General features: G+C 46.3%; 1 protein-coding gene across 5 annotated transcripts; it reads left to right on the forward strand.

Annotated features, from left to right (window-relative positions):
• The first annotated feature begins 1,509 nt into the window (after positions 1–1,509).
• On the forward strand, positions 1,510–24,111 carry CKAP2L (cytoskeleton associated protein 2 like). Of its 5 annotated transcripts, none has more exons than XM_077133693.1 (10): positions 1,510–1,574; positions 3,694–3,760; positions 5,003–5,054; positions 6,037–7,262; positions 10,551–10,758; positions 14,283–14,438; positions 20,077–20,140; positions 21,173–21,265; positions 21,559–21,724; positions 23,179–24,111. In XM_077133693.1, exons 1-10 carry the CDS (start codon positions 1,544–1,546, stop codon positions 23,402–23,404), a joined length of 2,289 nt encoding a protein of 762 aa, XP_076989808.1. In that variant the 5' UTR covers positions 1,510–1,543; the 3' UTR covers positions 23,405–24,111. The 5 variants fall into 5 exon arrangements, with proteins under 5 accessions (XP_076989808.1, XP_076989810.1, XP_076989811.1 ...); XM_077133695.1 differs by lacking the exon at positions 23,179–24,111 and adding an exon at positions 22,635–22,802; XM_077133696.1 differs by lacking the exon at positions 23,179–24,111 and adding an exon at positions 22,638–22,802.
• Positions 24,112–24,569: the final 458 nt, after the last annotated feature.

Consider the following 24,569-nt stretch of genomic DNA (forward strand, 5'->3'; position numbering starts at 1 on the left):
CCAGTCTGCCTGGTGTTTATCCAAGAGAACTGAGAACTCTGGTCCTTACAAAAGCTTGTACACACATGTTCGCAGCAGGGCAATCCACAATAGCCAAACGCTGGAAACACAAACGTCCATCCACTGAAGGACGGATAAAGTGTGATGTGTTGTTCCACCCATGAAAGGAACAACACACTGAGAAATGTACAGCATGGGCGGGCCTTGAAAACATGCAGGTGAGGGCAGCCAAACACAAAAGGCCGCCTGCTGTAGGATCCCACTGACAGAAGTATCCAGAACCCGCAAACCCAGACACAGAAACCAGGCTCAGAGGGAACGGCGGAGGGAGGAGGGCCGGTGCTCGCTTTACAGGCACAGGTTTTGTTTGGAGTGAAAAAATCCTGGCATTAGTGTTGATGGTTGCACAACACTGTCAGGGGATTTAACTCCACCCAATTGCACTTTAAAAATGGTTAAAGTGGTTAACTCTATGAAATGTGTATTTGACCACAAAAGTAAATATGTAAAATGGATATGATCTTACTCTTGATTTTTTACATTTATTACATTTATTTCCGATATCTTTCATTATTTCCAGTGGCCTGCCTTATAAATATGCACAAACATACACACCTTTTCCCTAAATTTCCACAATTCTATTTCACAATTAAATTTCCAAAATTCTAAAAGTGAACTGTGCACTTTGTATAGGTGAATTGTGCGGTATATAAATTCTATCTTAACAAAGTACAGTATAAAGAAAAAGTAACCAAGGAGAAGGGAGCAGGAGGTTGGGTTCCAGCAGAGCACGTGGGAGGCAGCGGGGCCGGAGCGGCCTTGCCCAGCCCTGCAGCCCCGGGAAGAGCAGCCTCCAGCCCCGGCCCCCTCCTGCACCCGCGGGACCCAGGCCGGCCGGCAGCGGATGGGTGCGGGCTGCGCGGCGGGCGGGGACAGCCCCACGCGGAGGGCGCGGCGACCCCGGCCCCGGGTACCCGCCCCCCCACCTCCCCGCGACCCTACAACCCCCGCGACCCTACACCCACCGCGACTCCGGCCCCGCGACCCTACACCCCCCAGCGATCCCGGCCCCGTCCCTGCGACTCCGCCCACCCGCGACTCTTCAACCCCCGCGACCCCGGTCCCCTCGCGACCCCGGACCCGTCCCCGCGACCCCGTCCCCCCCGCGATCCTGCCCCCACTCCCCGGGACCCCGGTCCGCGACTCCGGCCCCACGATCCTGCCCTCCCGCTACCCTGCCCCGCCACGACCACGGCCCCGGCCCCGCGACCCCAGTCCCCGACCCCGGCCCAGTTCCCGGGTCCCCAGCACTGCGCCCCGGAGGCGGCTACCCCCAGTGGCGACCTGCGCCGCGCGTCTTCCAATCCCAGCGCGCCGAGGGCGGGCTCGACGGGCCGCAGCCAACCACAGCTCCCGCTGTTGCCCCGCCCTCCCTTGCGCGCCCCTGACTGGCGGGTTCAAATCCGCGGGAGCCAATGGGCGCGGCGGACGCCGGCGCGCGGGTGTAGCGCGGCCTCCGAACACAAACCGCCGCGGAGTAGCCATGGTGCGGCCGGGGGCCTCCGCCGCTGCGGGTGAGTTCTGCCCCGGGGCGCGGGGCAGGTGGGCTGCCGAGCCGCCTCAGTCCCACCGCCCCCGCCCTCCCTTGGCCTCCCCTCCCCGGCCCCATCACCTGCGCCCCCGTCACAGCCCGGTTCCATCACCTGCACCCCCTGACACAGCCCGGCCCTGTCACCTGCGCCCCCTGACACAGCCCGGTCCCATCACCTGCGCCCCGTCACAGCCCGGTTCCATCACCTGCGCCCCCTGACACAGCCCGGCCACATCACCTGCGCCCCGGTCACCTGCGCCCCCGTCACAGCCCGGCCCCGTCACCTGCGCCCCTGTCACAGCCCGGCCCCATCACCTGCGCCCCGGTCACCTGCGCCCCCTGACACAGCCCGGCCCCATCACCTGCGCCCCGGTCACCTGCGCCCCCTGACACAGCCCGGCCCCGTCACCTGCGCCCCCTGACATAGCCCGGCCCCATAACCTGCGCCCCCGTCACAGCCCGGCTCCATCACCTGCGCCCCGGTCACCTGCGCCCCCTGACATAGCCCGGCCCCATCACCTGCGCCCCCGTCACAGCCCGGCCCCGTCACCTGCGCCCCCATCACAGCCCGGCTCCATCACCTGCGCCCCCTGACATAGCCCGGCCCCATCACCTGCGCCCCCGTCACAGCCCGGCTCCATCACCTGCGCCCCCTGACACAGCCCGGCCCCATCACCTGCGCCCCAGTCACCTGCGCCCCCGTCACAGCCCGGCCGCATCACCTACGCCCCTGTCACAGCCCGGCTCCATCACCTGCGCCCCCTGACACAGCCCGGCCCCATCACCTGCGCCCCAGTCACCTGCGCCCCCGTCACAGCCCGGCCGCATCACCTACGCCCCCGTCACAGCCCGGCCGCATCACCTACGCCCCTGTCACAGCCCGGCTCCATCACCTGCGCCCCCTGACACAGCCTGGCCCCATCACCTGCGCCCCTGTCACAGCCCAGCCCGTCACAGCCTGGCCCTGTCACCTGCGGCCCGGTTACCTGCACCCCCGTCACAGTCCAGTCCTGTCACCTGTGTCCCCGTCACCTGCACCCCTGTCACCTGCACCCCCATCACCTGGGCCCCCTGACACAGCCCGGCCCTGCCCTCTCTTTGCACCAGCTGTGGTTAGCTGCTGAGGGCGGGCCTGACCCGGCACTGAGCCCTCCCCCCAGGCATCTGCCAGGACGGAGGGTCCTGTCCCCTCCTGCCTCTCAGCTGGCCCTCGCTCAGCCACCTCCACCTCTAGGCGTCTGGCACTTTAAGAACAGCCCCTAAAGGCAGTGTTCCTGTCCCAGTTTCAAAGCATGGGGGCAGCAGGGTTACTGGCCAGGCACAGTCCAACCCCAGCCCCTGCCCCAGCGGGTCCCACCTAATGTGGGGTGGGTCGGGGGCAGTTCTGTACCACAGGGGTGCTTGTTAGTGATTGCTTACCTTGAACATTTCCCAGCCCCTGACTCCCTCACTCAGTCCCGCCTCTCAACTTCCATGTCGCTTCCTTTGTCTGGTCCTATGGCTCTGTGATTTTGCCTCGTGTTGTGATTATTGTGTTTCCTCCACTACTATTCTTGGAGCAGAGGCCTTGAACGTCCATCCCTCACCAGTGCCTCCCTCAAAGTCACCAGATAAATGCTTGTCATATAAATATTGCCCGCCAACGGGGTCTCCTTTGTCCTTATTCCAAATGCAACCATGTAAGGGTTTGTAGGTAAAAAATCATCATTCCTGTCAAAACACGTAATTAAAAACCAGGCCTGGCCCTCCAGCTCTGGTGGCTGAGAGCAGCAGCTGTGAGCAAGGGCTCTGGGGGTTCCAGTCCTGGCTTTCCTGAAGCAGGCAGGTGGCCTTGGGCAAGTTATTTGCACTCTCCAAGTTTCTGCCTGTAAAATACCTCATAGGATAGTGAGAGGCCCAATAGAAGTAACAGGGCCTGGCACGTCAGCGTCCAGTAAATGACGTCGATATTAACTTGAAGGCAGACTTCTAGAACCAGGGACTTTAAAGTGACACGGTCTGAAGCCAAAATCATTACAGAAAAGTGCCATCTAATAGAATGTAAACAAACTGATTAAAACCTCAATGTAAAATTCCATTTTGTTTGCTTGCCTGTTTTGCAGAGGAGCGGCAGAGAAAGCTGCAGGAGTACCTAGCAGCCAAGGGAAAGCTGAAGTGCCAGAGCACCAAGTGAGTTTGTCTGCCCCGGCTGTGCACAGTGCTGCTTGGTTCTTGCAGCATCACCCTTTTGCTTGCCGTCTGCTCTGACCCCAGTGGGCCTCTGTGACAGCTCAAAAAGGGCATTTCAGTCCAGGATGACAGAAGCCCCTGGGCAGTGCCTAAGGCCACTGCAGAGATTTAAGCATCATTGCTGAGTGGGTCTCCAAAGGGTCTACAATGTTGCCTGCCCTTGTTGAAGCTTTTCCTGCACCTGCTTCCTGGGACAGTGATTCTTGTGAAGGCATTGTTTAGTCAACTTTAAACGACCTGGTTTTGGTGTTTCTCCCTCAAAGAGGAGAGCTAGTCACAACGAGTTCTTTGTGACCACCTTTCCACACCATCCAGCCAGACAGAGCACTTAGTCCTGGGCAGACCATGCCCGCATCCTTTCATCTTCTGTCCCATCTTGCCTTCGGTTGTGTCATTTATCACACTTGCTTGGCGTGGCTGTATTTGCTCCCCACATTAGCTTTCACCCTTTATTTCAGTTTCTTTTTATCCTGGGTTTCTACTCAACTCTGTTTCCCTGATTAAATGAAGTGTTTATTTAGTACCTCCAGTGTATCAGCCTTCTTGGTGCTGGAGAGCCAGGGTGGACAGAGAGGCCTGCGCCCTTCCAGAACCGAGGTCCCGGTGAGAGACAGCAGCCCAGGCCGCGCTGTCTGTCCAGCTCTTGGTTTTGGTCCTTGGAGATTCAATCCTTCTAAATTCTTCTCTGCTTTCTGCCATTTTCCTATTTTCTGTCTTGCTAGCTAGATTTCATAGATGTACCTTTTTTTTAATTATATCGCTTTTTTTCTCCTGAGAATTAAATGTTTCAAGAGTCTTAAACCAATGAATATTTTAAAATGAGTTCCTTATTTTACATTATGTCTCAATGCCTAGCACATTATGTGTTCAAGGAATGATGAGGGAATTAATAAGACTATGTAAATCTGAAGGAAATAGATATACTTCATAAATATTAGAATGCTATATTTTTGTATGGGATATTTCTAGAAGGGTGGACAATAGCTGTTGCGGTCTCCCGGGGGGATACAGGACTAAGGGCAGAATGGTAAGGGATTTTTTATTGGATATAATTTTGAATTATTTTATCATATATAGCAGTTCTAATAATTTAAAATTCTAGCTATAATAATTTTCAATTACTATACTTCCCAAGCTTTGCTGATCTTCTGTACTAAGGATTAATTTTATTGTTTTTTATAGGCCTTATCTAAAAGCCAAGAATTATTGCCCAAATACAGCACCTTCTAAAACTGTAAGTAGAAATTAATCTTTTAAGAAATATCCATTTTAGAATTAGTAAATTAGTAATAAAAAGTAATAAAGACGTTAGCAACCTAAACAACATGTATTGCAAAGGTATTTCTCATAAATATGGGTAGTGTGGTTTAATAAGAGACAGAATTGTTTTTTGAAAAGCAAGCATAATTGCAGTTTAGTTTTGTTTTCCAAAAAGCTAAGTAGACTGTGGTCCTCTTCATAGCTAACATTTACTGAATACTTACTATACACCTGGCATGACTGGACTTGCTTGAGCTCATTGAATCCTCACATAATCTGTGAGATAGTTTCTATTAATATCCCCATTTTACAGATGAGGGAACTGAGTCACAGATAGGTTAAGTAACTTCCAAAGATGACATGGCTAGTAAGCAACTAGTCATTAAACGCAAACAGCTATGCTGGGCCTTCCAAACTACTTAACAAGAATATGCTCCCTCATTAGTTCGGTTCAGCCAGATTGTCAATGGAATGGGAAAGGTTCCTTAAATTCTTCTGAAAGGATCATAAATCCATCTGCTAGAATATAATCAATGAACATCCCACCTTTAATTTGTTAAATAGACTTTGTTTTTAAAGCAGTTTTAGTTATACAAAAAAATTGAGCAGAAAGAGTTCCCCTATCCCACTCCCCACCCCACCCTCCACACCCAGTTTCCCCTTTGGTTATCATCTTGTATTGCTGTGGAACTGTCTTCAAACAGCTAGTTCTGTATGTTCACTGCATCTCTTCTTAATTCTGTCGAGCTAGAATATTCTGATATACCTCTAATAGGAATTCACATTATAAAAATAGCCTTTTAGTGACCCTTTCTTTGCTTTCTCGGGATTGAACTTTCTTAAATAAGATTCTAACTAAAATACATTTTTTCACACCTAAACAAAAAGTTTTTATTATTATTTTAACAATAGTAAGCTGTTGTTATAAATTTACTTTTTGATATTTTTATTTTCAGACGATTAGACCAAAACAGGATGTTAATAACTGTGTTGCTTTGCCCATCAATGCCACAAGGCCCATCAGTATTAAACTCCCACCAAGACCTGCCAATGTCACATGGCCCCAGAAACCAAAGCTGGGTCCACCAAAACTTTTGGGCAAAAGGCTAACTTCAGGATGTGTTTCTTCTGACCCAAACTGTAAGTCTTCCAGCAGTAATCAGCAGCAGCACAAAGTCAGGTCATCCCCTACAGGAGAACGGTCAAGAAAACCTGTGAGATCACTTAGTGTACAGGAATCAAAACCCACAAAACAGCAGGTAGCAGATCAAGGAACTGCTACATGTGCAGACTCTGTGGGCAGTATCCATATTGGAAGTGACTCCTTGAGCAGCTTTCTAAGAGAGACAAACAAAGAGAACCTGCCCCAGACCTTATCAGACTACAAAAAGAATCCAGATCCTGAATTGTACACCATACGTAAGCCAAAGACTAACTCTCGTAATCCTACCAAGAGCTTTTTGGCTCCTAAACAAGTCTTGGACAAAAGTTCGATGAATAGTGCTGCTCTGAAAGACAGAGTTGATAAACAATATGTTGAAAAAACACAAATTAGGCGTCTACCAGAAAAGTCACAGCAGCTCTCTAGAAGAACAGATCTTGCAAGACCAGGAGAAAAGCCCCCAAGGACAGTTCCCTCGTACTGTGTTCAGGCCCTTGGTAGGACTCAGGCGTCAAAGAAGCCATTGGCCAAGGACCAGGACGTAAAGGTTAACAGTGGTGAACATGAAAGACCAAATGATACTGAGGTACAGTCATATCTTGTTACTGATCAGAAAGCAAAACACACCAAACCCAGAACATACCCCACTTTGCTTCAGGGAGGAAATGACGGTGCACATCCCCACATCAAGCAAGATCAGAAGTCCACTTGGCCGTGTTTTAGACCTCAGACATCAGGTGTACTGCAAAAATCAAAAGCCGTGAGCCAAAGGCCTCGTTTGACAGTTGGCACCCTTAGCGTAAGGGCAAATGGAACCAGTGGGAACAAAGCCAGAAGTGGCTTTCAACAAAATGCACAGACTTTGAACTCCAAACTGAAAAAAGGTCTTCCCCAAAACCATTTTCCGAACAAGACAGCACCCAAAACTCAGACTGGTGGCACAACCATAAACAAAAGAGGAGCGCCAAACAGGATCCAAACTAATCCAAATATTAAAAAGAAGGCAACAGAAGATCGAAGGTACGTTGCTTTCATTCCAAAATTATTTTGTAACATAAAATGTTAGGCAAACTGGTCATCAAAGATAGGTTGTAGGGGGCGAGCCACAGTGGCTCAGCAGGCAGAATTCTCGCCTTCCATGCCGGAGATCCAGGTTCATTTCCCGGTGCCTGCCCATGCAAAAAAAAAGAACAGAAATTATAGGCTATAAAATGGATCATGAGTAATTGTTAGCTACAACCTTGCAGGAAAAAAGATTTGAGGCGAATATAACAAAATATTAAAATCTAAAATTTGCTGCATGCTTGAAAATTTTTTAAAAATAAATTGAATCTCAGAGAATAAGTAAAAAATGGAAGTTGCCATTGTAGATTTCTCATACAAGCACTTCCATACAGGGGTTGAGCAGGTGAGGTCTGGCAGGTTAGGGGGAGCCAGAGAAGAGAGCCCACATTAGCTGAGAACAGAAGGGTGGCAGTCCCTTGCAGATCGGTGGCTATATTCAAAAAATTATCAGGGAAAAGATAGGATGCCTCTAGGAGTCAAGTTTTTGGAGGTGAGCTGGAGAAGAGAGGAGCAGTGGGCTCAAAGCAGAGTTCTGAAGGGTAAGTGGTAGAAACCAGGATCTCAGGTTGCAGGTGTTAATATTAACAAACGTGATCCTTGAAACTGAGCCAAAGATCTATGCACGCCGTGCATATGGCCAGACCTAGTCTCATGATGGACTGGACCGTCCGTTGGGAAATTAGGAGATTCCTGGCAAGGGTGAAAGAAAGATGGAATTAGATGGTGATGAAAGGGGGTAGCAGTGTGAAATAAGGGAAAGATTTTTCTTCTGGATACAGTCCTGAACACCACCGACAAGCTCTCTGCCCCCCTGAAGAGACAAACAGCTTAGTTCAGGGCAATGTGGTTGAGGGGTTGGGGCTGGGATGGTTTCTTTAGGTGGAGGGTTGGTGAAGGTGCTCTCCAAGGGAGTGGCGGTAGCTTCTGAACTGAGACCTAAGGCTGAGAAAAGGCAGGTGACAAGGAGGACGAGCCTCTGAGCAGAAAGAAAACAGTGAAAGGCCCTGAGCTGGGGAGTGAGGAAGTGTAGATCGAACAGCAGGCGAGCGGTTGAAGGACGGTGTGGTCTGGTTACGAAAGAGAGGTTGTCCTGGAGAGGGGTAGGTCCATCCAGTCATCCCTTGGGTGTTCCTGGAGCACCTGCCATCTGGTGAGCACGCAGGTGCAGACTCTGCCATTGGGGAACTTGCTCTCAGGTGCACAGGTGTCTAGTACTAGAGAAATACAGTTATGGCCTGAGGTCCTGGGAATAAGTTGGCATTAGAGAAGAAAAGCTCCTTTATTTGTAATTAAAGGGAAGGCTAAGGAGATGCGAAGGGGTGGGGAGCATAGAGGAAATGCATGCTGAATGCATGCTGGATGCCTCCGTTTTTATTTTCAGGTGTTTAGAATGAGGTGGGGAGCAGTTGGGTTGAAATAAGCACTGCATGGGTTGTGCTCTGGAGTCAGAAAGGAACAAGAGGTTCATAGAAGCTGGGGTTGGGGAGGGATTGACTACCAAGTTGCTGCAGGGATTTTTGAAGGCATTGGAACTATTTTGTATCTCAATTGGAATGGTAGTTATATGACTTCATGTGTTTGTCATCACTCTCAGAACTGCACACTAAAAGGTGAGTTTTACTGTAGGTTATTGAACACCGTGTGTGCCAGGCACTGAGCAGGTGCTGGACGTCCAGTGGGAGATAAGACAAGGGTTCTGCCTTGGAGCTGGCATTGCAGTGGGGAAGACAGAATCCACATGCAATTAAACGAGGCAGGACAGTTAGAGGTTACCACTTCTTCAGGGAGGAGACCTTTCAGCAGAGGACTGAAGCCTGAAAGCACAAGGTCCCCCAGAAACGAACTGGATCAAGAAGCCAAAGGTGGGGGGTGGAGGGAGGCATGACCTGAGGTTGGAGAGGTAAGAAGGAGCCAAATTATTCTGTGCCTGTCAGCCATGGAAAACATTTTGAATTTTATTCCAGTAGTCATAGCAAGTTCTGGGCAGTGACGATCTGGTTTACATTTTAAAGGTCTCTCTAGCGATTGTGCGAAGAATGAACGCAATAAGGTTTAGGGTAGAAGTGAGGAGATGAGTTAGGAGGCTATTTTGCATTTAGGTAGAAGGTCACTGACTCGAGCTAGGAAGATGTCAGTGAGGAAGGACAGATGGACATGGGTGATGGCGATTCCACATGATGACGTGTCTGGTGTAGAGGAGGGGAAGGGTCTACTCAAAGGCAGCTCCTAGCTTGGGGTCCTAGAGCCGGGCTGATGAGGTGCTGTTTACCAAGGCAGGGAAGACTGAGGACAGTTTGAAGATGAAAATCAAGCACTTTGCTCTGGACACTGTTACGGTTAGATGCCTGGCAGACATCAGTTTGAAGATGTCCGCTAGGCGGTAGGTTTTATGAAGTTTGGGGCTCCAGGGAAAGACCTGGCTGAAGATGTGCATTCACAAGGCCCCACTACATCATTATTACTATGGAGAACCTACGCTTGGGTCTGTGTGTCTTGGTGCCTCTCTCGACAGCGGCCCCAAGACTGCTTGGAAGCCAGGGTGGAGTGAGTAAGCAGTGTGGCAGACCTAGGATTAGAACTTGGCAACACCACAGGTCAGCTGTTCAAGAAAAGAGCCCTGAGGTCATTGGGGTGGTTCAGGAAAGAAAGGAGGTCACAAGTGGTCAGAAGAGGCCTAAGGAACTGGGTGAAGTCACTTGGGTCTTTGAGTGACCGAGGCCCTGTTGAGAGCTGAATGCTGGTTTGGTGGGTCTAGTTAAGTGGCAGATAAAAGGCTTCTGGTGGAAGAAATGCAGTTCCACGCTGGTGATCCAAGTGATGGAGGGGGTGGCTTGGAAAACAGTTGTCACAGGGAACAGGCAAGGGAAATGAAAATTTTTAGAAAGAATGAAGTTCAATCAAGAAGTCAAGGAATTTGAAGCCAAAATTCTAGCCACCTGCAGTGTTAGCACCTCCTCCTGCTGTCTGCCTCCTGAAGGTGGGGCCCCCCTGTGCTGCCATCAGGCACTTGCAGATGGCTGTTTTTTTGCATGGGCAGGCACTGGGAATCAAACCCGGGTCTCCAGCATGGCAGGCCACCATGGCCCGCCCTTGCAGATTGTTTTTTAAATCTGTTCTTCCTTCCCTGTGGTAGAAGGTCTTGTTATACTCAATCTACGCATATACCTTAGTGGCTTGACTGTGTAAAAGCTAAAATGAGTCTCCCTCCCCTCCCCCACAACCCCACTCCTTTTTGCCTTACAGGAAACAGCTGGAAGAATGGAAGAAGTCTAAGGGGAAAATATATAAACGGCCTCCTATGGAACTTGAAACAAAAAGAAAAGTAATCGAGAAAATGAATATTTCATTCTGGAAAAGCATCGAAAAAGAAGAGGAAGAGAAGAAGGCACAGCTTGAACTGTCCAATAAAATCAACAACACCCTGACAGAATGTCTGCAGCTCATCGAGGGGGTGAGTGAGGGGGGCCAGCTCCCCAAACTGTGGCCCACTTAAGTTTAGTGCTGGGGGCATAGCCTGCTCTGTAGGTCTAAGTGGAAATTGATCTGCTCTTTTTAATGTAGAATAATATACTAAGGTTAGTAACATATGCTTAGTGGTTCTCATGTGCCAGCACTGTTCTAAGCACGTTTTTGTATTGCCTCATGTATATATTGTAATGACTATCGCTGGGCCAACTTCACAAGTGAAGCGGAGCTGCAGTCAGGATCCAGGAGGTCCCCGAGGACCTTCAGGTCCAGAGACTCAACATTTGACATTTGGTTATGAAGGCAAAGTCACGTAGAAAAGCAGATTATTCTAAATACTCTGGGGAACTACACAAGTTATATTTGAAGGCTGCAGATAAGAATAAATTAGATGGAAGGCAAAGCGTGTGATGCTTAGAAGATTCCCTGACAACTGAGAGCTATGAGTCTGACTCCGAAGCTGAGGTCCTTGCCTGAAACAAGCCCTGTTCTGTCCTGTGGCTGATAATGTCGGACGAGACCGTCCACAAAAAAAAATTGGAACCTTGAGTTAAACACTTTCAGAGTTAAACCTCAGATCTTTTGTTTGTTTTCATTTCTTTCTCTTTTAAAGCTTATTAGTTTATCTATTTTTGCTCTCTCTCTTTTTTAAATTGTATTTTAAAAATACTTGAATACATTCTTATTTTTTTAATTTATTTATTAATTAAAAAATTAAGAAACCAAATAAAACATCAACATACATAATCAGTAATTCACAATATTATCACTTAGTTGCATATTCATCATTTCTTAGAACATTTGCATTAATTCAGAAAAAGAAATAAAAAGACAATAGAAAAAGAAATAAAACGAACACAGGAAAGAAAAAAAAAAGATTATACCTACCCCCTTACCCCTGGCTTTCATTGATCACTAGCATTTCAAACTAAATTTATTTTAGCATTTGTTCCCCCTATTATTTATTTTTATTCCATATGTTCTACTCCTTTGTTGACAAGGTAGATAAAAGGAGCATCAGACACAAGGCTTTCACAATCACACAGTAACATTGTGACAGCTGTATCATTATTCAATCATCCTCAAGAAACATGGCTACTGGAACACAACTCTACATTTCAGGCTGAATACATTCTTATTAATGAAAGCATTTCAAGCAATGCAGATGACCAGCCTCCCAGGCTTCTTCCTGGGGGGGCACTGTTGCCAGCTGTCCTTCCAGACAGTTTTATACATACAGGATAGACACGGAGAGAAATAAGTATATGGTTTCCCTTTGTGAGTTGCAATTATTTTGTTTTAAATTTTTATATATGTTCTTTAACTATCTTTTCTTGTATTTTCCTAGTAACGGTCTTATCCTGACCGTTTTTTTTGTCAAAGCAACTGGGCATTTTCCTTTTTGCCTATGCTCTTAAAAAATTTGTACAACTTGAGAGTTATCTTGTTCTTTGAATATTTGGTAGAATTTGCTCATAAAATTCATCTGGACCGTGCTTCCCTGGGGGGTAGTTTTGTGTGTACCTTTTCAATTTCTTCTGTGGTCATTGATCGATTTAAGGTTTCTTTTTCTTTTTGAGTAAATATTAGTAATTTATTTTTGTTTTCTTTTTAATGTGATTTTCCAAAGATATTTCTATTTATTAATTTTTTTAAAGGCCATCATTTGGTTTTTATTTATTGATTATTTTTTCTCTTACATTCATGTCTGCTCCCATATTTATATTTATTATTCTTTTTCTAGTTTTTTTAGTTGAAAGTGTAAGTCATTTATGTCAATCTTAATTTTCTCATGAATATATTTAATGCTATAAATTTGCCTCTGGATTTCTCTTTGGTCATTTTCCCCAGATTCAAGTAGGATCCATCAGGGGGAAGTCAGAGAGGAAGGAGCACACCAGGAGTGTCCACAGAAGGAATGTAGCATCAGAGTTGGTTGCACATGCCTTTTGCAGTTCCCTCGAAATAGGCACTGAGACAGAGATTTGTGTGAAAGTAATTTATGAGCAAGAGGTTCCCAGGAAAAGCCGGCAGAGGCAGGAGCCAGGAAGGGAGGAGCTCAGCAAAGCCCCCCCCAGAGGGAACCTTTACACCAGCCCATGGGCCTCACCTCTCCTTGTCCAGACCAGGACAAGAGAGCAGGAAGCAGTACTTGTTTAGTCGCTGGTTAACGGTCCCCTGTGGGGACATAAACTCCCCGGATGTAGGCTTCTCTGGACATACACGGAGAGACACAGGTGCTGGCTGTGGGAAAGGACAGCACATGAGGAGCCTGTCTACACAAAAAAGCTAAAGAGACACAACCTGAGGAAACAGGTGCAGGAAACAGCACCCACAGGGTCCATGGGAACAGAGAGAGGCCAGGGTGTCCCTAGAAACTCGGAGAGGTGCACCCCAGAGGGCAGGCCTGCGGGCCTGGGGTCCCTGCCCCCTGGGCCTGCCCACAGTAAACCGAGCCCTTGTGCTTATGAAAGTGTCATTATTTACCTTCTCTCTCTGCAAGCTTTTCGGATTTTCTTCTTATCATTGGTTTTCTGAGTATGGTTCTTTTTTTTTTTTTTCCATTCTTCCTGTTTGACTCTCCAAGGGCCTTTTCAGTCTGAACACTTGTATTTTTGTTCAGTTTCTGGAAAATTTCTTCTACCACTGCTTTGTCTGTGTTCTCCTTTGCTCTCTCTTTCTCCTCCTAGAAATTCTCTTAAATGGATGTTGGAATACATGAGTAATAGGTGTATCCTCCAGATTTCTAAACTTTTCTTTCACACTCTTCATTTCTTTGTTCTTTTGCACTGGTTCTGGGCGAACTCCACCTCATCTACTCATTCGACAGGAGTGTCCATACCCCTGCCCAACCCTTCTGTTGGTGCTTTCATAGCAGGTCATTCTGGTTTAATGGCTCCGAAGACCCTGCCTGTAGTAATCATAAAATGCATTCCTCTTTGCTCCCTCCCATTTGCTCTAGTGCTCACTCTTCTGTTGTTGAGACTTTCACCCCTTTCACATGGTGGTTTTCTCAAGCATGGGGGGCTCTCAACTGTGAACTCACCGTTGTGTGCCCCCATCTCAGAAGGGATGGGATGCTGCTTGGCCGAGCAAGCCATATCTGGGCTCAGGGTGTGGCAGCCCCATCTCAGCACAGACCAGAGGAGACCAAACCACTGAAGCTGTTCTTAAGTTTGGATTTTATGTGACCAATCTAGTTTTCTCGTTTTGTTTGTCTATTTTTTACACCAAATAAAAATGTAGAATATATTTCTTTACCTTCAGCTATGATATACCTTTTTCTATATATTTGTCCTCGTGTAATTTTTAACATTTAATGATCAGTGCCAAAACTCATTGAAATGTACAGTTAAAATGGGTACATTTTATTATATGTAAAACTGCACCTCTGTAAGGTTGAAGGGTTTAAAAGGCTCATAAAATTAAAGGTCCAGCTGACTTCTGTATAGTTGCTATGATGAATGTTAGGATGGTAGTAATTACCTCTGAGCATTTCCTTTTTGCCAGGGTGTACTTTCTAAAGAAGTGTTGACCATATTGTCTGGTATTCCTGAGGCTGAAAAATTTGCAAAATTTTGGATCTGCAAAGCAAAGTTGATGGCACACAAAGGCACCTTTGATGTAATCGGGCTGTACGAAGAGGCAATTAGAAATGGGGCCACGGTGAGTACCTGTCTCGTGTAGTTGGCTCTTCCATATGGATTCACTATTGTTTTCAATATGGAGTTATACAATATAATGTGAAGTTGCACATACAGAATGAAGTGCATTCTGTCCTTTATCAACATTTTAGATTGACATGTTTATTTTATAGAAAGCAGGGGTTACATATAAACCAATATAATCCGTTTTCTTGGTCTACTGAGTGTATCTCACTTGACTTTATTGTAGAAATATGAAATTATGTAATATAATAACATAGAAAGTTATACTATCAAATATCCAATACTTATGAAGTCATGCTTTACCATAAAGAACCTAAAAATGTATTTACCCATCACATCAATAATTCAAAGCCATCTCATGAAATAACTTATAATTCTAAGACCTAGAGAAAAATCACTGTCTCTCTATATGTTTTATTACAAAGACTGTATCAAATAGATTTATGACTCATCACTTAAATAACTTACCTGTCATTACATATTCTGTAGTACCTTTTGCCATGATTATTCAAAAATCAAATAATTTATTTAGGTTTATTAGGAAAAATAGCAGAACTCTGCCTCCCTCTTTTGCTCTCCTGTTTCCCACATCCCCGTGCAAACTGATTATTTTGATATTTACCTCTGTACTTTCAGACAACATGCTTATATTCCTATTTCTTGACTTTTCAGATTTAGACATGCTTTTTGGACTTCCAACTATGGAAGATGGGAATTTAAGCCTCTTTCACACACATCTGTACGAACACACAACACAACATACGTATATCTCTTTCACCCATGTACACCTTTGCATCCTTCAGATTTCCATTAGAGTCACACAGAAATTGGGGTCACTATTCAGTTTTCACGTGATTATAAATATGTTGAGCCGTGTAGTATAACTATGGTTATTTTGTCTTTCATATACAATGTTCTGCTTGTCTTGAAACTAATTACCGCCTTCTGTTCTTTACCAGCTGTCATCCTCGGATCCCCGTTCCATCCTTGCATTGGGTGGATCCTGTTTCCCGGAGACCTTATCTTCCCCCTTGGTTTATTCCTTCATTTTGGCAGAGCATGTCTTCCAGTAGCGTCATAGATTTGCATTTGGGAGCTGTGAAAAGAACTGTAGGGTAGAAACCATTTCTTCCAGAACGTCAGAGGCATGGCTCCAGTGTTGAAAAGCCTGAAGTCACTCTAATTCTTGATCCTTTGTGTTTGACTGCTTTTCTCTCTCCCTCTCTCTCTGGTAACTTGAAGGCTCTCTTTTTACCCCGAGTGTTCTGACCTGTCACTGAGATGTGCCTTGGCCTGGTCTGACTTCCTCCATCATGCCAGGCCCTTCAGTTCTGGAACATTCTGTTGAGCGAGGTCGTTGTTGGTTTCCTTCCTTCTGGTTTCTCTGCTCTCTCACTGTAGAGCTCCCATTACTTTGACAGAGGACTTCTTAGGCTTATTCTCTAATTTTCTTTTTTTCTTCTATTTTCCATCTGTCTTTTGCTCTGCTTTCTAAAGATTTCCCACAATATGTCTTCTCACCTTTCTACTGAGTTTTTATTTGTCTTATTTGTTCATTTCCAAGAGTCCCCTGTTGTTGGGGTTTTAAACTCATGATATTCTGTTATTTCTTGGTTGCAGTATCTTCTCTTCCCTTAAAATATTAATGATAGGTGTTTGTTTTCTTAAGTTTTCTTCTTCCTGCATTGTCTCTGTTTCTCCTCCAAAGCTGCTCTTTTTCTCTTTTTTTTATTGTTGCTGTTTTATTTTGTTTTGTTCTCTATTACTCATTAAAGGCTTTTCTCGGATGCTGGTGAAATTGGGTTATTTGCATGTATTTAAAAGAGTCATCACCATAGGGTGATCTGGCTGAGTGAGTTGGGTGGAAAAGCCCTCATGTCAGTATCTCTGGGTCTTTCCTCTCAGCCTGTCAGATTCCTGAGAGACAGTTCTTCCCGGCTCCTTTCTTGATCCTGTAAGCCCGGCTACAGTGCTGTGGAGGAGAAGGGAGCCAGGGGCCTCGGTCTTCAGCATGCCGACGCTCGCTGGTCCCCTCTGTTCAGTAGGTGCCCCCTCAGCCTGGCCGGGTGTCCCCAGGACATGGAGAGGACGTCTCTGCTTTTCTGTTAGGAAGAAGCTAGGGCTGTGGAGCACAGCACACCAGCTGCAAGGAGCGCTGGGGTGGGGTCGGGCTTGGAAGTCCGGCTGCCTTTTGACAGAGGCTCAAGAGTCCTTCTGATTGGAGCCCCCTCATTCCTGGGCCATGCAGAGACCTGCACTGACCAGGCTGTGTCCTGGTCACGCCGCCAGCTTGGTGACCTCTTCCTTCTGCATCCGGCTTCCCAAGTCTTGCTGCTATTTCTTCTCCAATTCGTCTTTTGTGGGTTGTTGCCTTTTATAACCCTTTTGTTATCATCTCAATAGAGTTTCAAGAGGGAGTAGAAATAAATGTTTATTCAGTTTGCCATCTTTAACCAAAAGTCAGTAATAATACAAAGTACACCTGGTGAATGCTTTATGTAATTCAGTCTCTTACATTTATTCCCATTTTATTGTGCATAAAGCATAGTGCTACTATAAATTTTATAAGATAGTGTGGATCACTTTCCTTTTATGCTGCATTATCAGTTTTGATCTACTTACTTGATGGGCTTCCAGGTCAGAAGCCACCCCCCAGTACAGCGACCCTGTGAGGAAGTACACTGCACTTCATAATGCACAGCTCCCTGGTATGGGTTACATAATCTCAGAAAGGGAGGCTATCTCAAGTAATTGTATCAGAAAATCGCTCTTTATAAAGGTTTTTCTTCTTTAAGCTAAATTACTAAGTTACGTTACAAAATTTAAAAAAAAGGAGGAAGGAAAAGGCTAAGGAAAAATAATGCCCAAAATGCTAAAAGTTTTATTTTGGTAATAGGATTATAGACTATTTATTTATTTACTTGTTTCTTTTGGTTTAAGAGGGGTTTTTTTGTTTGTTAAAAATGTAATTTATTGTAAGATATGTATCTTCATGTAGAGCAGTAGCAAACAGTCCAACCTAAAGTTTAAATAAATGTAGATGACTTTAAAAGTAAAAATATATACAAAGCTGAAGTGACTGCCTTGGATAACTTATACACTGCATCCAATATTTTACGTAGGACATTCAGTCTTAAGGCAGAAAAATTTGATTTTACATGTAATGACGTAGTTCTTGCATTCAAGGATCAAACTGGGAGTAGACCCGAACAGACAGATTCCTTGTTAAGGAGAACTTATCTGGGGTGACAATTTCATTTGTGGTACCTGTTAGGTAAGAGACATACACTTGAGAGAACATAAAAAGATAAATTTTAAGACACACAAATATGATTTTCAACACATGGTCAATGAGACCAGACAGTTTATTTATGAGGTGAAACTACTCCCATAATAACTAAGGAACTCCAGCATACTCCTTCTGCTATGGTCCGTACAGCGTTTGAAATATCAAAGAATTACCTTTTTGGGATGTGCTCCTTTAGACTGGTTTCTAAAGACTAGCAGAAAAGGTCGCCTGAATAGTTGAAAGCAGTTGAATGTCAGATCACACTGCTACTGGAAGGCGGCCACTTAGGTTGGTCCTGCCCCATCAACACAGCTCTGTGCAGGGAGGAAGTCTGTGTGTGTTAAAATAAAAGGAGTCCCTCCCCTCACCTCCCAAGACATGTGCAAAAATGCTTGTCAGTTCCTAGCAAGAATATTCTTAAAGAAAAACATTCTTAAAGAAAAACATCTTCATTTCAGAATCAAAGGCACTTATGCTAGAAGCACACAAGAATGTGCCACCCTGCCTAGATGGATGGGTATTGGTAATGAAACCAACTGTGTACTGGGATCCTCAGGAGATGTGCTACTCAAAGTGGGAGGGAGTACCAGGGGGAGGTGGGGCAGGGGCCTGCCGCCTCTCCACCGACCACAGCATCTGCCCCCAGGGCTGTGTGTGCCTTCACCTTGGTCAGCTTGGCTCCCTGTATCCTGGTGCCACTACCTTTAAGAACAAAAAAATCCAAAAGACAATTCTTAGACAGGTAATGGTGACTATAATTGTGGAAGTGCCTTCTTATGTGCCTAGTATTTATGCCAGAGCGCCGACAGTTGTCACAAGAAGTACAGAGATTACCTGCCTAATTTTTGAGGACTTGAAGATTTTCTTCTTTCATGGGAGTAGGAGTCCATGCTAGATTTGTAAACAGCAGTACAAAATACTATAAACATAACAGAATTTGTATAAAACAGAAGTAAATCCAGATTTGCAAGTGGGTAAGAAAAACAAGAGGGTGCTTCATGAAAAATTCTCCCTCCTGCACCAAGTGATTTTTTTATTATAAATATAATCCTGAGCTGAAAAACTGGGATTTGGGGGAGAGCCATCTTTGCATATGAAATATCCAAAAGATGCTTACTCTTCGCTTCTCTCTAGTGATAGTCAACTGCCAACGGTAGCTGTGAATGTGTGACTCGGAGACTGTATAGTTGAGAGTGACGCTGGGTCTGGAGCCACGGCAGGGTTCGCTGTGGAAGCTGAGGCAGCAGCAGCCTCGCTTCCTCCAGGCACCCTGGAGCTCTTGGCTGAAGCTGGACTGGAGGGCTGCAGGAGTGAGCACTCCTTCGGGAGGCGAGAAGTAGGCAAGTCGGTTCATCCAGTGAGGAACCTCTTTCCCAGAGACAGTCTCTGATAGAGCTGAAGAAAAGTGCTTGCAGTTTTTATACATCAAATGATAGGCATTGCCTTCGTATTCTTTTCCAAGTTCTTCTACATTTTTTTCTTTATTGCCTTCTAGGAAGTCAATGCTCCCTAAAGCAGTTAAAATTAAATGTTTGTCCTAGTTCAGAAGCATTTCCTGGGGAAATTTCAAATATTCCAGAGAAAGGGTAGGGATGGCCGCCATACCAGATTCTCTGCCATGTACTTCAATTCCTGAACGAAAGACTCCAACTCCAGTGGGTAAGGGGTGCTCATCCAGCACTCGTGCACACTGGGCGCCGCTGATGGGTCAGTCCCCTCTGCCCTGAGTTGGGCACTAGGCTACGGTCCAGGCTGGAGCTCAGGGGACTGCCAGCAGAACCTCCAGCTTGACCGTTTTTTAGTTCAGTTTTTCTGTAATGAGGCATATGACTTTTATTATACAAACTAAGGTAACAGTAAAATGTATGTAGTTTTTCTGTATGGCTAACTTTACAACTTCGGGCCAGAACCTTTCTGTCAGAATGCATCTTCAATGCGATCTTGCAAATCTGTAAGAAAGTGGAATTTGGTTTTGCATAATTTCATTAAAAACAACTTTCCATAAACACACTTTCATTCAAGTCAAGTGTGTCAGCATTTAATCAAAATTTTCTGTTCTTTCATTTTTCCCATGAAACTAATAAACCTGAAATTTAAGTATTATTTATAGCAAGACAAAGCTTTTTAAAAAGAAACGTTTCTATTATAAAAACAAGTGCATTTGATATCATCGAAGTCCTCTAGCTCATACTTTCTCATGAATGTTTTTGTTTTGTTTTTACATGGGCAGGCACCAGGAATTGAACCCAAGTCTCCGGCATGGCTGGCGAGAACTCTGTTTGCTGAGCCACTGTGACCCACCCTCATGAATGTTTTTAACACAGTTCATGTATTTTCTTCCTTCCAGCCAATACAAGAGTTGCGGGAAGTAGTCCTTAACATTTTACAAGATCCAAACAGAACCACAGAAGGTACTGTTATTTATTTATTTAAATTCATTCCTTCTAACTATACAAGGAAAAATCACCCAGGGACACAGAGGCAAAAAGAAAAGACTTCTAAGTCCACAGAAACACATCTCATTTCTTGGTTTCCATGGCCGGTCCCTTTTAGCCGTCAGCAGCAGCCAATTTATTTCTATTATTACAAGTTAATGTCCTGCCTAACCCTGGACAAAGGTTGTTTCACCAGACGCTCCCAGACTGGAGAGTCTTCTGTGAAGTCCTAGGTGGGAGAACACAAATGGCTCTTTATCAGAAGAGACTGAGCCAAAGGTTTGGGTTACCTAAAGTGTAATCATGACAAACCCCCCAATGCTGAAGCATCTAAATTTATGCTGTCCCTTTAAAAACAGCCATCTCAGGGCTCTTTACTCGGTGCCGTCATTGTCGCTGTGAGAAACTTTAAAAGACCCTCCTACAAGAACTTCTTTGCCAAGCAGTGGGTAGCACGTTGGTATTGCTATTGAAAGAATAAGTAAGTTACCTATAGAAAATAAAATTCGTTCTTTTTATTATCTTAGAAGTTAACAGATCTTTTTCCTTTAAGAGCAGATTTAACTTTGAGGAACAATCAAGTCATTGGAATTATAGCCAAATAACCCACTGATTTGGGGAATAAGGTCCTAGAATAGATACATTTATGGTAGACACATCATTGGAATTATAGCTAAATAACCGTCTGCTTTGGGGTCTAAGGCTCTAGATAGAAACACTCGGTGGTAGACTCTTGGTTGGGAATAATGCTACAGTTCAGGTCTCCGGTTATAATATATGGGCATGTTCTTTAAAGAGCTGAAAAAAAACAGTGAAGAATCCTTAGTTTTGCTGCTCATTGGCCCTCTTGTCCTCTCTGAGGGCCTCAGCCTCAAGCCACAGTGTCTACCTGCCTCAGTCTACTTTCCCTCTTCACTGGTCATTGTGATGACATAGCATGGAAATTGGGTAATGCAGTGCATTTTGTCACCCACTGTCCAAAGTGATGGCTTCGTGTGCTCATCCCAGGTGGCGGGGGATCAGGAGGTCAAGCAAGTCCATCTAGCGAGTCAAGGCCTGGTAGAGGAAAGCTGGTGGCCAGCCCTCCAGGAGCTCCCAAGAGTGAGTAAGAGGTTAGGGTGTATTCGGAGTGTTGAAAGCATGTCAAAGATCCATCCTCAAGGGGCAAAGAGGCCCAAAGGCTACCTAGACTGTGGTTAGGAGGGCTGGCCTGATGTAGCAAGGAAAGGTGCTTCAAGGTCCCAAAAAGTCAGTCATTTTCCCTCATTTAGTTTATACAGTCCCTGAGGGTCACAGGAAGATCCTTGTATGCTACTTTTCATTTCACTGATTTTAGATTAAATTGCTAAACGTTACTTTCCTTCTTGACCTGTGAATTACCTCTGACTCTGCAGCTGCTGAAACCAATACATCAACAGAAGAGCTGGTGGAGAAGATGGAATCTGGGAAATCTTGTCTTTCTCCAAAAGAAAGAGAACAGGTTACAGCAACACCCTTAATAACCAAGGCAGAGCAGAACAGGCATCCTGGCATCAAATTACAGGTCGCCCCAATCCCCAGGTAAGCAAATCCCAAAGCATACTTCAGGTTCACAGATATGCTTCTCTTCTGCACATCCAGAGTAACAGCAGTTTATAGATCCCTTCTGCTCATAGGAGGCCATGCAGTTTGACCCTTCTGCGGAGCATATCTGGGGCGGAAGTGGGAAGGGCCCTGCCCTGCTCTGCATATGCTCTTCCACGCCCTCAGCCCTCAGCCCTCAGCCCAGCCCTTCTCCGCACACACCCTTCTGTGCCCTCAGCTCTCAGCCCTGCCCTTCTCTGCACACACTCTCCCATGCCCTCTGCCCTGCCTGTCTCTGCACATGCTCTTCCACACCCTCAGCTCTCAGCCCATCTGTGCACATGCTCTTCCACGCCCTCAGCCCTCATCCCTGCCCTTCTCTGCACACACCTTTCTGTGCCCTCAGCTCTCGGCCCTGCCTTTCTCTGCACACACTCTCCCATGCCCTCAGCCCTGCTCTTCTCTGCACATGCTCTCCCATGCCCTCAGCCTCAGCCCATCTCTGCACACGCTCTTCCACGCCCTCAGCCCTGAGGAGATCTGACTGCTCTGAGAAATGCGCGGCTGGGCTCAGGAGTACCAAGGAGAAGGGTTCAGCTACCCCACACGCTCTTTTGTCCTGTCCCTGCAGGTCTCGCCTTCCTTTCCTGTCAGCACCATTGCAGGGCACGGGGGCTGGAGGCCTCTGGCTGTGAGAGGAGCAGGGACAGCAGGGCAAGAACAGGGGCAACGAGTCGATTATGCTCCCCTGTTCCTCACAGCAGAAGTGTTTCGTGTGAACAAGGACGTGTTTAAGGCAGAATCTGAACTAATTTAAGGAACCATGTCAGGGTATCAGTGTCATTTCCTAAAATAGTAATGTAGCATCGCTTTTCTCTGTTCCAAATCATTTGCATATGAATGAAAGCAGTTGGTCCCAGAACCACCTCTTCCTGGTCCTGGATTTAGCAGAGAGCTGGTGGCAGGCCTGCCTGCTGGCGTAGCTAAGGAGTGAGTGGCCCTGTGCAGCATGGGCACGGAGGGTCTCCTCCAGGCTGTGCTTCGTTGCAGTGCATTAAAGTTTAAAAGAAAGATGCCCATTTTGTTCCAGTTTCAGTTTGTGGCTTGATCCATCTTCAACAATATTCTTTGAATAATTTACTGTCAAAGTTAGAAAGAATCTTAGAATGTATTCATCTAACCATTTGGTGATAGGCCCAGTTTCCTCAAAACCCATCACCTTTCAAGTTTGTGGAGTAAACGAACACCGGCTGCCACGTGGCTGACTTTCGATAAGCCCCAACCTTACACCACCTGAAGTCCCGTTCGTGCTGGGGCTTGGGGGAAGGCATCTCGGGGGAAGGGCAGCGCTACGTTGAAATGCCCGTTACGTTTTATACAGAATAAGAGAGTAAGAAATGGTGTTCCACAAGCAGTTGTCAGGTTGACACAAGTGCCTTTCTGTCTCCCAGAGTGGCTGGGCTTCCAGAAGTGCCGGACATGAAGCTCATCACTCCCGTGCGGCGATCAGCAAGGATCGAGCGGGCCGCGGCCCGCTACCCAGAGGTGCTCCAGGAGCACGATGTCGTGGTGGCCTCCCTAGATGAGCTGCTGGAAGTGGAAGAGACAGAGTGCTTTATATTCCGTAAAAATGACGCTCTACCTGTAGCATTAGGATTTCCGATCCTTGAATCATAATTTCTGATGCTTAAAAAGAAAGTTTCTGGTGTTTCAGAGCCTCTAGGAGACAAGAGACACCCTGCCTGGAGGCCCTGGAAAGATAATGTGGAATGGAGGGGCCGGGCGTGCAGAGGGAGGCTCGTGCCCACGGCCTGCACTGCAGAGGCGGGTGTGTCAGGCTCTTGTCTAGACTGGTTTGCCACAGTTGTGCTCCACACATAAATTCCGAGGTGGTGAATACTGAGTTGACCCCACAGGTGTAGTAAAAATGTGCCTCTTTTGCGGACTTTAATTCCAGCCTGGTTCTTCTCCCAAGAGGCTGGTGCCACCGGAGACTGAGCTCCTGTGTGTGTCTGGCCTGTTGGGACGGCTTTCCTCTAACCACACAGACCTCCGTGCAGGTGGCCTCCAACTACATCCCAGCGTCCTCACCATCGTGCTCAGCTTCAAGTGAAGACGGGCAGGGTAGGGAAGCTTCGCCCTGGGTCCTCTGCTCTGCAGGGGGACTACACTGAAGGAAGCGTGAGCGCTGAGGGCAAGTCCCTCCTCCTGAGCAGACGCACTAAGCCAGGGAAGATCAGAGTCATCAAGTAGATACAAGGCACAGAAAAATGCAGCCGACACCTTTTTTATTTTAGCTTTCTTAATATTTAAGTTTTGTCTAAAACAAAACATTAAATGTTATTAATCTTTGGAAGTTCCTACGTCTTCCTTTATCTTATTATAGCGTCAGTGACGATGGCTTGACCTCAGGGCTTGGGCTTTGTCAGGGAAACACCACCAGGCCCCCAAGAGGCCTCAGCATGTGCGCTCCCACCTCTGGAGAACTTGCCATCAGCCTCGCCCAGAAACTGGATTTTTTTCAGTGTGAGGGAAGCAGATCCATCTCTCAGGGCTCCTAAAACTGAGCTATAAAACTGGAATGTCCATAGACTAACTTCAGTCAGAAATAGAATTTTCACAGTAACCAAAATGCAGGAGTGCACACAGCCAGCTCTTTTCTTTCCTTTAGACAGACTTACCTAAGAAACCAAATAATGCCCAAAGGGCAGCCTAGAGATACGACATGAATGTCGGGACTCTCAGACCAAGGGGGTGCTCACCGCCGCTTTGGCTTCCAGAACGTTCGTCTGGCCACCCAGCCCACCCCTTACCCAGGCCTGGAGCCAGCTGTTCCCTGAGA

The sequence above is a fragment of the Tamandua tetradactyla genome, chromosome 17 (genome assembly GCF_023851605.1).
Source record: "Tamandua tetradactyla isolate mTamTet1 chromosome 17, mTamTet1.pri, whole genome shotgun sequence".
In the NCBI taxonomy this organism is placed as follows: Eukaryota; Metazoa; Chordata; class Mammalia; order Pilosa; family Myrmecophagidae; genus Tamandua; species Tamandua tetradactyla.

Coding starts and splice junctions, on each gene's coding strand:
- CKAP2L (XM_077133693.1), top strand. CDS start 1,544: ATGGTGCGGCCGGGGGCCTCCGCCGCTGCGG. Junction 5,055..6,036: donor ATACAGCACCTTCTAAAACT/GTAAGTAGAAAT, acceptor TTTTATTTTCAG/ACGATTAGACCAAAACAGGA. Junction 14,439..20,076: donor CAATTAGAAATGGGGCCACG/GTGAGTACCTGT, acceptor TCTTCCTTCCAG/CCAATACAAGAGTTGCGGGA.